The sequence below is a fragment of the Aulonocara stuartgranti genome (genome assembly GCF_965226115.1).
Source record: "Aulonocara stuartgranti genome assembly, chromosome: 12".
NCBI lineage: Eukaryota > Metazoa > Chordata > Actinopteri > Cichliformes > Cichlidae > Aulonocara > Aulonocara stuartgranti.
The window spans coordinates 531,687-545,310 of NC_138948.1; the positions used below are offsets into that span (position 1 = coordinate 531,687).

A 13,624-nucleotide genomic window follows, 5' to 3' on the forward strand; every position below is an offset into this window, starting at 1 on the left:
TCAGTTTTCAGGCCCCTCTTCTGTGGAACCAGCTTCCAGTTTGGATTCAGGAGACAGACACTATCTCTACTTTCAAGATTAGGCTTCAAACTTTCCTTTTTGCTAAAGCATATAGTTAGGGCTGGACCAGGTGACCCTGAATCCTCCCTTAGTTATGCTGCAATAGACGTAGGCTGCCGGGGGATTCCCATGATGCATTGAGTTTTTCCTTTCCAGTCACCTTTCTCACTCACTATGTGTTAACAGACCTCTCTGCATTGAATCATATCTGTTATTAACCTCTGTCTCTCTTCCACAGCATGTCTTTATCCTGTCTTCCTTCTCTCACCCCAACCGGTCGCAGCAGATGGCCCCGCCCCTCCCTGAGCCTGGTTCTGCCGGAGGTTTCTTCCTGTTAAAAGGGAGTTTTTCCTTCCCACTGTCGCCAAAGTGCTGCTCATAGGGGGTCATATGATTGTTGGGTTTTTCTCTGTATCTATGAAGCGCCTTGAGGCGACTTTTGTTGTGATTTGGCGCTATATAAATAAAATTGAATTGAATTGAATTGAATCTGTTCTTCCCGTATGCAAACTGGTGGAGATTGAATGTGGCTGGGAGTCCTCTCGAGACACTTCGAGATGACTGGAGTAAGAGCCACTGGGCAGAAATCGTTAGGCTAGCTAGACACATGAACAGGTTGGTGGTGCACCTGGGGCCTCACAGTCACCCAGCCGTCCTGTTTTCCCGGCTGCTCAGGGCCTGCCAGACACGGCTGCAGCTCACAGAGGAACACGTTCATCAGCTGGCACATTATCTGCTTACCCACAGCGATAAATCAGCTCCCCGTGTTGTGGTTGCAGTATCTAGTAGTTCCACGTATTGACAACGCTGTCTCCAGATGTTCTCGGCCTTGTTCAGAATTCCCACCTCACCAGCAGTAACCTTCAGCTCCCACTGCTCTCCTCTCTTCTTAGAAACCCGCTTCTGGTGACCACTACTCCCAGTGCTTCCCTTCTATCCAAAGATCTAAACCAGTACAGAGTCCAACACTCTCTACCAGCCTAGTCCGCCTGTCACACTTTCATACTCACACATTTTATTCTGTGTGTGCTAGTCTGCTGAAACGTTAGCCCTGCTCCAGCTTCACTTTACAATGCCAGAGCACTGAGCAAAGAAATCTTTATCTTTCTTTATGTTGGTTACCCAAAATGGACAACGTGGACTTTATGAAGGAGGAAACAAGATCAGGAAAGTCCAACTCTAAAGAAAAACTGCAGTTAAACATGAATTCAGTAGATTTGTTTCATAATAAAACAAATCTACTGATTTGTTTTATTATTTCACTTTCATTTCTCATGTGAGAATTGAAAGTGGATCAGCTGTGCTGCCACAGTGCTGATCGTGCTACTTCTTTCCACTCTGTTCATTTCCTCATTTCCCAAACTTGGACTGTTTTATTAGACAGAAATGATGAACACATAAAACTTTAAACACATAATCAGTAATGTTTGAACCCTTCTTTGTTTATTTAACGCTTGTTATTTTTCCTTTTCAGTATAACTCACAATAATCATCGTCAGTCATTCCAGTACAATCCTTGATAGCTGCCCATGGTTTTTGATGACGATCAGTCACGTGTGTTGATATTGTGACTATGATCACATGTCTGCTGTGTATTTAAATGTGGATGTTTCTGTGTGAGATCAGCAGCCGTCCAGCAAACCTCATCCAGCCGACCACGTCTGCACACACGTAAGTCTGCCACCATTCACTCGGCGTCCTCATTTCACTCTTTATTTTACTCTGGTGAAAATCATCTCCCAAGACTTTGGTATCATCTTATTAATTAAAGGTGGTAATAAGCTATTTTTCCCATATGTTCCTCTGGGTTCAGTTTAATGGTTTCAGGCTCAGAGTGGAGACTGTAATATCATAAAAACACAAGGATGCTGTGATTGTGTGCAGATTGTTCTGTTGGCATTTTTTCCTTTTAAAGAGCTTCTTAGTTGGCGCTGTTGCCATTATTACATACTATCCTGATTCCCCTTGTTAAAACCTTTTTATATCTGGATTGATTCTTGATTCGTTCAACTCTGTTTGGTGCAGGAACCCATAATGTCTTTCATCGCTGAGCTCCAAGTGTCTTTGAACAAAGCCGAGGAGTTTGCGCTCCGTGAACAAGGCTTCAAGAAAATCTTTGTTAATCTGAACGAAGGAGCCGGGGGAAACTTCGTCTACCTCTGGTACAAAAAAGGCGATCATGCAATTACCAGGATTCAGATTTCCTTCCACGATGAGATGTCCACGGGTCTGTCTAGTGCAGGGTTCAAAAAGATCGACAAAAACCTGAACGAGGGGGCATGTGGAGGTTCTGTCTACCTGTGGTACTACAAAGGTTCCTTAAAGTACGATGTTCCCATCAGGAAACTCGATGTCTCTGTACAAGCAGGAGATGAACCCTACAAGTATAAACTGGGCTGGGAGAGACTGGCCGGTGACCTGAACCGTGGTGCTGGAGGAAACTGGATCTATCTGTGGTTGAAGAGAGAGAACCCCACCTACATCTGTGACATCAGGGCCACTGCTAAATTTGAGGAAGATGATGACAACTTCAATGATGGCTACATCCGGGTGGATGAAGACACCAACAGGGGAGCAGGAGGGCCCTACATCTTCATCTGGTACCGTCAAACCACAGACCCCAAGGACGCCATCAGTGAGCTGGAAATCTCCTCCAGTGATGTCAAGCAAAAGAGCCTCCAAGACCAAGGCTATGAAATCGTGAACCAGGATCTGAACGAGGGCACCGAGGGAAAGGAGGTGTTCCTGTGGTACAAGAAAGACAGCGGCAGCGCTCCCATCAAGGCCGTCACCGTGCTCGCCGACCCAGCAGCTAAGCAGGCGTATGACAATGACGGGCTCAAAGTGAACCCAGAAAACCTCAACACAGGCAACCCAGGAGCTTCTCCCGTCTACCTGTGCTATCATCAGTGAGAGCGGTCATGGTAAAAGAAGTGAGCACGCTCACTGAGCAGAAACCCAGAGGTCTGATGATGTCTTTTTTCTTTAATGATGTTCAATCACTGTGATCTCAGAGGTTTGTCTGCACCAGCGATCATTGATCCTCCAACCAATCTGATTGATTAGCTGTGAATCACTTTATTCTGTTTATTGTCTCTCTTTCAATAAAGTCTGTTTAGCATCTGAAATCTCTCTGTGTCGTGTGTCAAAGCTTCATCTGTTGCTTGTTAGCAGAGTAAGGTGAGCTCAGCAGGATCAATACATGACTTCATTTAGCAGAAACCCGAGTTCACACTGAACCTCGCAGTAATCATAGCAGTAGGTACGTCCTCTTTGGACTCAGGTTCATCGTGACCAATCAAACAGTACATCTGAGGAGGGCCTTCATATGTCCTGTGTAGAAAAATGCTCAGCAGTATCTGAGCCGAAGGCACGACGGCGTCGCACAGGTGGAACCCGTTTAACAGCAGGACTATGAGCAGCAACTTGGTCAGAGAATACAGCATCCTCGACGTGTAAGTTACAGACAGATGATATGATAACACCGAAGATAATGTGGCACCCTTAACAAGCTGAATGAGATTAAAAGAGTTCACTAAGTCCCAGGAGCTTCTCTGGGTAACACAGGTGGATATTAAAATCACTGAGCAGCAGGATCTGGTCGTATCGTGATGCACAGTCAGCTAGGAAGTCACTCGGATAAAAAAAATCCTTATTATATCTAAGAGGCCGGTAAACTACTGCACACAGCAGCGAAGGGGAGTTCACAGAAACAGAGCTGAAAGCTGGTGCATGTCGATGAGGATCGCTGCTTAAGGTTGAAGTGGGCTTTAAAAACAGCAGCTAACCCTCCGCTGCGACAAGAAGCTCTCAGAGCACTAAAAGATGCACAGCCGGCAGCTGGCAGTTCAGAAAAGCTGCTTAACTCACCGGGTGATGTGCAGGTTTCAGTTAGACAGAGGAAATCCAATGAAAAGAAATCCTTCAAAATAAAGGTCTTATTTGCCGGGAGCTGGGTCAGAGACTTCCACGACAACCGGATCCACCGGCCGAAGGTTTGATCGATCTGCTCCCCGCCAGTGAAAGGGCGATGGTGGAGGTTCAGAGTTTTGTATGCCTAGGGGGTTCAGAGGGGAGAGGTGGATGCAGGTCTGGAGGTGGTGTGAGAGAGAGTTCAGCATCCTGACAGCCTGATGGATGAAGCTGTCTCTCAGTCTGCTGGTTCTGGCCTCGAGGCTCTTCAGTCTCCTTCCTGATGGCAGCAAACTGAAGAAGCTGTTGGACGGATGGGTGGAGTCACCTGTGATGCAGAGAGCTTTCAGGTGAGACGGGTGCAGTAGATGTCCTGGAGGGAGGGAACAGAGGTACCCACGATCCTCTCTGCTGCTCTCACTACCCGTCGTAGCTGTTTCCAGCAGCACCCAGGAGCCACACCACACAGTGATGCAGCTGGGAGGATGCTCTCCATGGTGCCTCTGTAGAAGCTGCTCATAGTGGAGGTTGATGCTCTCGCTGTCCTCAGTTTGCAGAGGAAGTAGAGTCGCTGTTGGGCTTTGCTGACCAGGAGAGATGTGCAGGAACTTGGTGCTGCCTACCCTCCACAGCAACACCATTGATGGTTAGTGGGGTGTGCAGAGTGTGAGTTCTCCTGCAGTCTGTGATGATCTCCTTAGTCTTCTCCACATTCAGGGACAGGTTGTTGTTGCTGAACCACTTGGCCAGATGTTTAACTTCAGTCCTGTAGTAGGCCTCATCGTTGTTGCTGATGTGACCTACCACAGCTGTGTCGGCTGCAAACTTGATGAAAAGGTTGGAGCTGTGTGATGGTGTGCAGTCAGTATGTGAACTGAAACGGGTCCAGGTCGGAGGGAAGAGATGTCTTAACCGTTCAAAGCTTCATGCGAGCAAATCAAAATGTATTTATACAGCACATTTAAAAACAATGTCGATCAAAGTGCTTCACAAACTAAGAGCGAGTAAAATAATTTACCATTTCACTCGCTGGGCCCACGCCCTCATTTTAGGTTTGACAGCGTTTTAGTAGGTAATGCTTTGACATCAATTGAGCTGCGGTTTGGGGAAGGCCTCGATGGGGACTGGCGACGGCTCCTGGGCCTGGCAGATCCCCGTGTTACAGAATTGAGAACAAGGAGGGAGGTGCACAGCTTGCAGAACTGGGGGCACCTATATAGATGACAACCGGAAGGAGCACGTTTGGAGGCGTGGCCCTGCTCCTGAGATTCCCATACATAACCTCCAACACAAACATAGCAGCTTGCCAAATGATGATCAACTAACTTAAGTCAAGGCCAAAGTAAAAAGAAGAGTCTTTAAAAGACTGAATAGACTCAGAAGAGCGAATGGCAGTAAGATTGTTCCACAGTCTAGGTGCTGCAATAGCAAAGGCACGATCACCTCTGTTTCAGCCTAGACTTAGGCTGCATTAAGAGCATCTGATTAGAGGATCTTAGTGCTAAAACCGGAGTCATGTGATCATGCATTCTGGCAGCTGATAAAAGGCGTGCAGCAGCGTTCTGTACTAATGCAAACGGTAGAGAGAGGAGTGACGGAGGCCAAAAAAGGGAGTTACAGCAGTCTAGTCTCGAAGTAACGAATGCACGAATCAGCTTCTCAAGGTCCTTGGGGGAAAGCAAAGGCTTGGCTTTAGAAATCTGACATAGCTGATAGAAACTTGATTTAACCACTGTGGATACTTCTTTCTCTCATTTGAAGGAGCTATCCAAGAGTCCCCCTGAGTCTCTAGAGAGGTAGCTAGCAGAGGGCCAAGGGTATCAGTTAGTTCAGAGGGATACGGCTGTAGATTTATGGCTGTCAAAGACAATAACTTCAGCTTTACTCTCATTCAAAGTGAGAGAGTTTTGAGATTACCAGACTCTGACATCATGAAGACAATTAAACAATGTGTGCAATGGATCTGTGACATTCAAGCTCAAAGGGAAATATATTTGAATGTCATTGGCAAAGCAATGGAAAGAAATTTTCTGTATATAGTGACGGAGGCGAGTGCGACCGGACGGTAGTCGTTAAAGCAGGAGTGAGACGACTTCTTCGGTACAGGAATGATTTGAGGGATGTGGGAACGACAGCCTGGCTCACTGATGTACGACCATGCAGCGTTTAAAGTGTGGAAGTAATCACATTACTTTGAGTTTGATTCCATAAAAATAACAGAAACAGCGTCCGCTGTTCACTCTGTGGGAAGAAAACTTCTTTCTACAGCAAAAAATTAAACTTCTAATCTGAGCGAGCAGCGAGCACGCTGCCACGGGAATGTGACATTCACAGAGAAACCCACGGATCCTCCCACTGACATGACCGCTGTGGGCAGACCTCCACCCGCCCCACTCCTGCTAAACAGCTGACAATAGATTTAAGAGCTGCTGAGTCTTTGATTTCATTCATTTCTTCTGTTTTACTTGCATCTGTTTGACAGAGCAGGTTCCAAAACACATGATTTTATTTTATGCTGGAATATGCAGAACACAGGTTTCAGTGTTAAACACGCTTCTTCAGTCAGAATTTAGTTTTTGCTGGATGCATCAAGTTAACAGAGTAAAACAAGTTTTAAAAAGAGACTTTTATATGATGATTATGCAGAATAAATAGAACTGGGCTGAAGGGTCTGTTGCTTTACTACATATTCAGGTGGAGCATCATGTTTTTTAAAAGTAACTAAGTATTAACGTAACTAATTACTTTTGAAAGTAAGTAATCAGGAAAGTAACAGGATTACATTCTTGAAGAAGTAATTAATAATTAGTAACTAATTACTTTTTTCAAGTAACTTGACCAACACTGTATATATGAGATACAGATATACATAATTACTCCCAGCTCGCACCTGCGGGCGGTTTATCCTTCAAGCTCGGGTCCTCTACCAGAGGCCTGGGAGCTTGAGGGTCCTGCGCAGTATCTTAGCTGTTCCCAGGACTGCGCTCTTCTGGACAGAGATCTCCGATGTTGTTCCCGGGATCTGCTGGAGCCACTCGCCTAGCTTGGGAGTCACCGCACCTAGTGCTCCGATTACCACGGGGACCACCGTTACCTTCACCCTCCACATCCTCTCGAGCTCTTCTCTGAGCCCTTGGTATTTCTCCAGCTTCTCGTGTTCCTTCTTCCTGATATTGCTGTCATTCGGAACCGCTACATCGATCACTACGGCCGTCTTCTTCTGTTTGTCTACCACCACTATGTCCGGTTGGTTAGCCACCACCATTTTGTCCGTCTGTATCTGGAAGTCCCACAGGATCTTAGCTCGGTCATTCTCCACCACCCTTGGGGGCATCTCCCATAACCATTTAATATGGAGGGCCAGGAGTCCCAAAATGAATCAAACACATCATTAAATAATCTTTTAAATGTGTCATGAATTTAAATTGTAAATCAGTAATTTATTCAATGTTCAGTTCATTTTTATTTCGAACATATACATTCACCAACAGTCCATAACATCATCCATTCAGCTGTTTGAAAAGCAGTAGGCAGAAGTATACACTTATGTTTATACTTATTTAGCCCCCCTCAGGTTTACGTCTTAATCATTTCCTCGCCAGTCTATTTAAATTTGAACAAGTGTGTCAAATTAATAGAACTGTAATTTAATCATTCATATATTTAATAATTTATTTCCAGTTTTTTCATTCCCATGCATAAATAAATATACTGAACATTAGTTTGCAGAGTTTTGATCAGTGTGAGATTTGCTGCATTTGGCTGTTTAAAAACATTTAAACAGCAAATTAAAAACAAATTGTCCCAAACTGGCTGGAACGACACAGCTGGGAGAGTCTGGATCAGAGCTCACAGACCGCAGAGGCGCGTGATCAGAACTCCTCCTCTTTACTGCGGCACAGCCACAGACCATCCCGACACCGCGCTCACACAGGACGCCGTCAGGAAACTGCAGAAGAAGAAAAACAGGAAGTTTGCTGAACATGGGAATAAAACTGTCACGGTCACGTGACCCAACCTGCTCAGTCAGCTGTCTGGTCACGTGACGTTCTGGGATCAGACGAACGCTTCGGTCGATCTTTGTCACGGCGCCCCGCTCTGAGAACACACTGCCTGGCGGGGGCGCTACAATTCGGCCTTTTGTTCACATCATCTCCCAGAAGACCCGCCCACCCTGCGACATCACCACACACTCACATCAAACCTCACCTTTGTGGCTGAGGCGCCACCGATGACATCACAGCTCAGGATCAAATCAGAGAGCAGAGCCACCTGCAAGAACACAAACTGATGGTTAGATTGTAGCCGTGGACTCCGTGGAAGTCGTGGACGCCACGTGCCGCCTGGATCAGAGTACGCTTCAGTCCGGTTTTGTCACGGCCCCTCCCCTCTGTGAACAGACTGCTGTGGGAGGGGCTTCAGTCGGCCTTTTATTACATCACTTCCAGGCAGAGCGACATTTGACGGTGGAGGTTTAGTGTTTTTGGGTGAACTTTAAAGAAGTCAGATTTAAGAGGAGTCAGAGACATTGGTTCATTGATTATTGACAATCGTATTATTAGTTTCATGTAAACACTGAGGACGAGCAGACTCCCCGGCTCCTGCTTCGTTTCCTGCTCTCAGCTGAGTGAGGTGGACCCTGTAGAGCAGCAGGGTCATGTGACACACCTCAGTCTGAGCACGTCCCAGAATCCCACCCACCCGCTCACCTGTGCCGATGTCACAGCGGCTCGCGGTCCGTTTTCCCAGCATGCATCATTCACAGACACAGAACTTCAGCTGTAATGACTTCAGGTAAAACCACCTGCTGCCCCCTGCTGGCCGGAGCCTCCATTACAGTCTGCAGAGTCAGCAAAGAAAAACTGAAATAAACGTTCGGAGTCTCAAAGGCATTCAAACATGAATAAAGCCCCGCCCCCTATTTTCTTACTAGTCTTCATTTTGAGCTTCAGCTTCAGCAGGTTTCCAGAGTGGCTTTTCATTCGTTTGTCTTTTTTCCAATATCACTGTATTTATGACAAACGCCAGATTTATAAAACGCAGCAAAGATATTCGAACACAATAAACACGCCCATAAAGGAATTTTATCAAATTAACAAATAAAAACAATAAATGTAGTTTAGCTGAGTCCACAACATGGTTTCAGTTGTTAGGGAGCTACAGTGTTGGTGTTTGTGAGGGCCTGAGACGCTGAGGCAGAACTGCACCTGACAGCAGCTCCACAGCCACACCTGCTGGACACCTTCGCTACTGTCACATCTGGATTACAGTACACTGTGACACAGAGACCCACGGGGTCCTTTTTACATCTGTAACCATCAATAATTCTGATCAGCAGTCTCCAAAACACCTGCTGAAGGCTGAGCCTCAGTGAAGTGCGGTAACATCGCAAGGCTGATCTCTTTTAGGAAACTCGCCTCTCCGTCAGCCTCCACTCAAGCCGTCTGCCTCCCGGCACCGGACGGGTAATCTGGCATACCAGGCAGATTACCCGCTGTGAGCCGGACAGCCCGTTGGTTCATTTCCATTACTGACGCTGGACTGAAGGACAGAGATCAGGGCGGGAGAAGCGACGGACAAACAACGCTGAACTGTGACAGTAGGGCTGGGCCAGCTCTGTTCTAGGAGGCCCTCTGGACCCAGTGGAGGTGGTGAGTGACAGGAGAACGGCGGCTAAGCTGTCATCCCTGATGGACAACATCTCCCACCCCATGCAGCAGACTGTGACAGCACTGAGCAGCTCCTTCAGTGGGAGACTGCGGCACCCACGGTGTGGGACGGAGAGATTTCGCAGGTCTTTCCTCCCCACTGCTGTCAGACTCCACAACAAAGACTTTAACTGATCAAACACATCCACACATGTGCAATACTTTTCTGGCATCGTATTTTTACTCAGTTGTATAGCATTTGTATTCTATTTTTATCTTATTGTATATTTTATTCTATTTTATTCTAATGTATATAGTATTTATTCTATTCTATTCTGTACAGTATTTATTCTTATTGTATTCTAATTTTTGCTTCATAACTTTTGCACTGTCCACTTCCTGCTGTGACAAAACAAATTTCCCACGTGTGGGACTAATAAAAGTTATCTTATCTTATCATACCGCTCACGGTAGCACCGGTGTCATGTTGGGCAATGATAGGAAAATGAAACATGGCGATAGAATATGGGTAAAACGTGCATGCGCAGTGCCTTTGTTTTCATACGCACACAGCGGAAAAATCATGGCGGCGACGCAGAATGAGGACGACGAAAGTGGATCGTTGAATGAAACGGATGAACCAGAACTGGTTTGTAAAAATGCTGCAGCTTCACTGGTGTGGAACTGGTTTGGCTTTCGTCCGTCAGATACACAACAAAGCACTATTTTTGGTGGAGCATGCTAGCGGGCCGCCGTTATTACCGTGTTGTTTGGAAAATACGGCGCACTTAAAATCTGAAAAGTCGACAGAGCCCCTTATAATCCCGTGTGCCTTATGTATGAACTCTGGTTGTGTTTACTGACCTCGAAACGATTTTATGTGCACGGCGCTCGAAAATCTGTCAGATGTTTCAGTACGACTTTGCTGAGCTACGAAGCCGCACCGCTTGATGGATTGTTGGAGCGTTACGGCTATCGTAGGCGGAGCCTCGCGGAGTGATACGTAGTGTGCTTCAACATAATATAGACTATGTGCACGTTAGCATGTGCTACGTCCGGTGTGGAAACTCCTGTGGGGAGCTGTGTTTCCGGTGTCCTATTCGCGCCTTGTTTATGGTCCAAAACAATTTAAGCAAATGAATCAAGCGGCGATTTACATTTCTATAGATGTCTCGGGCATTTACCCAACATATCTGTAAATGATGTTCATCGACTTGTCGATATTTCCCCCGCGCCTCAGAGCAAAAGAGAAAAGGATTCAAATGTTATATTTCTCAGCTGTCCCTCGTTTATCGCGGGTGTTATGTTCTAAAAATAACCAGCGAGAGGTGAAATCAAGGAGCCGATTTTATTTTTGACGGTGCAAAACGTTTGGGGGACATCGTGGACATACAGCACTGCACTGCAGAGTCACACTGCTAGCATCGATGCAGCGACTCTATACTGTACAGGAGAGACGGAGGAGATCGTCTGCAGCGATCAGGACGCAGGACACAATGTGCTGTAAAAATAAGCAGCAAACTTGCACTAAAAAATCTGAAACAGCGAGGTGAAAGGTGAACCGCGTTATAGCGAGGGACCGCTGTAATTTTGAAGGTAAGTCACAACATACCCTTCCTACATACTAATGTATAGAAACCGTTACCAGCAGTCATTCGTTTTTTGTGTGGCTTTTTTCACGGTTTGTTAACATGCTGTGTATCAGAATCAGAATACTTTATTCATCCCGAGGGAAATTAGGGTTACAGCAGGCAGCACGCTAATGGCGCATGCGCACTCACAAAGGAACCTTCTGACCAACTTTACACAAACATCACATTGGGCAGACATGTCAGAAGGTAGGCTGATGGGAAAAAACAACGAAAATACATAACATGAGGTAAGAGGAGGAGAAAAAAAAACTCCACTCAGACTGAGCTCCTAGTGGGAGAACAGTTTGATAACAGAAAAAACACCTCAGCACAAAAGCACATGACTATCAATACACCATAGAAACACGAGACAAGCAACAGGGGCGGGTAAAGGGTAAGAGAGAGCCGGCGTAGACAGCGCATCCGGTCCTGCAGCATCTGTGCTGGTCCAGTTGACTGCTATCATCCCCGGTAGGGCACAAGCATCGAAGGCGTTGGAAAGGGAGGGGGATGAGTGAGTGCTTATCAGTGTAAGTGTGTGTGCGTGCGTGTCCATAGTTTAGCTGAGACAGTGTCCTTCGGCCTATCAGGCTAAGTAAACAGTCCTCCAGCCAATCCAGGTGTCCTTCATGGGGCGGGAAGAATAGTCATCACACAGTCGTTATCAGGGAGTTGTTTTGGTGGGCTCCAGCCTTGGGCCTGCAGCTGGAGCCGTGGTGTCCAAATGTTGAATATTGTTGATTTCTCCTTTGTGAGCAGCTCGAATTCTAGCACTCCGAGGCTGGTCTCTCGATCTCCCGTTGAAGAGCTGCGAGCCTCCCCATGATGGTATCAAACTTCTGTTCCGTGGTGTTGTCAGTCTTTTGATCAAATCCATAATTCTCTTTTAGGTTTAGAGAACGACAGTGAGAGACTTTTCCAGGGAAAGTAAATTCACACAAGACAAGACAAGGACATAGAGGCGAAGCAGGGAAGATAAAGGTGAGGAGGAGAGGAGAAAGTGCGACCGCCTTCGCTGAGAGCTCAAGAAGAAGGTGTAGGTGTGTACTTGACGAGCTGATCTCGACATAACGGGGAAACATCTGGTTTGACTATTCTTCACCTGTAGTTTGAATGCTGAACATTTGCCTGTTTGAATCATGAGACCAGTCACTACACAGAGATGTGCTTCTGCATGTGGACGATGTGTCTTCTGCTGCAGCGATGCAGCTCTGCTTGTGTTGAGTGATGTAAACAGCTGATCGATCTAAACTCTTTAAACTGATCATTAGATTTTTTATGACACAGCAGCGGTGAGTGTTCCCACCTTCTCTTTGTAACTTAACACCATCTTTCCGTTTTAGAGTTTTGGACATGATTGTGGAGGATATATCTTCGCAGTAGCGATTGACCGCAAAGTAAAGCTACCGGAAATGTACAACCCCACATCCGGTCTCAAACCAGGAAGTTAGCATTGTCTCGTGCACAGGGTCTATTACTGTATTGTGTGTGTAGAGCCTCTTTTTAAGGTTTGTGGATGTTGTACATGGTTATGCTGAGGATATGTCGGCCGGTTTCCACTGGAAATGCCTTTTGGTTAAACTGTTAGCGAGCAATTTGCACTGTTAAATGTTTATATAACTTTAATGCAGATTAAAAAAAACAGCTGGTTGATTAAGTGAACATACATTGATGGTTTTGCACTAATAAAGTTGAGGAGTTGTAAAGTATTTTGTCCAGTGTCAATTATATCGTCAGTTATATCGTTATCGCACATTTTCAAATGTATATGGTGATAAATATTTTATCTGCCCTGCTCTATGTGACAGAGAAAAAGAAACTAAAACACGAGTGTGTCAAATACACCCAGGTGTTAGCAGCAGACAGCAGGGTGGGACGCGGTGACCGTGGACCACAGGCGGAGCCACACAGCAGCTGTTGTAGATCCACGCACGGTCACTGAGACATAAACGCGACACTTACACAACGACACTAAAGCGACCGGAAGGATTATTTATGATGTAGCGCCGAGTCTGTGAATGACGTCACGCATGTCCTGACTTACATCATTTAAATCTGCAGAATATTCACCAACACGAGCAGAGAAATAAAACACACAGAAACACCGGAAGTGGGTCCTGGGAACCCTACGGCTCACCTGGTCGCCCCGCGGACACGTCCGCGTGGAGCGTCCCGTCGGGTCCCGGTCCACGTCTCAGGCGCACGTGGAGCTCGGATCATGACTGATTATTGAAGACTGATCTGATGAGAAGCCGCGAGTCCGGTCCGCCGACCAATCAGCGGCCACCACCCCGGCTGCTCGAAATTTATTGGTGGATGGAAAACAACGACACGGTGCGTTACCGCCACCGGCTGGCGCGGAGTGTGAACTGC

The 13,624-nt window shown here is 46.4% G+C and overlaps 1 protein-coding gene and 1 long non-coding RNA gene across 2 annotated transcripts; one reads left to right on the forward strand and one right to left on the reverse strand.

The window, feature by feature from the left end:
• Window positions 1-1,668: 1,668 nt before the first annotated feature.
• LOC309718723 (uncharacterized protein) lies at window positions 1,669-3,188 on the forward strand. The gene is made up of 2 exons (XM_082554236.1): window positions 1,669-1,731; window positions 2,086-3,188. Exon 2 carries the CDS (start codon window positions 2,095-2,097, stop codon window positions 2,971-2,973), a length of 879 nt encoding a protein of 292 aa, XP_082410362.1. The 5' UTR covers window positions 1,669-1,731; window positions 2,086-2,094; the 3' UTR covers window positions 2,974-3,188.
• Window positions 3,189-7,391: 4,203 nt separating this feature from the next.
• On the reverse strand, window positions 7,392-13,539 carry LOC309718731. The gene is made up of 4 exons (XR_014280066.1): window positions 13,389-13,539; window positions 8,682-8,812; window positions 8,182-8,244; window positions 7,392-7,921 (listed from the first exon to the last, which is right to left on the reverse strand). It is a non-coding gene; the product is annotated as an uncharacterized lncRNA (long non-coding RNA).
• Between the last annotated feature and the right edge of the window lie 85 nt (window positions 13,540-13,624).

What these genes read in the sequence shown, in the direction of transcription:
- LOC309718723 (XM_082554236.1), top strand. Translation starts at nt 2,095, where the DNA reads ATGTCTTTCATCGCTGAGCTCCAAGTGTCTTTGAACAAAGCCGAGGAG.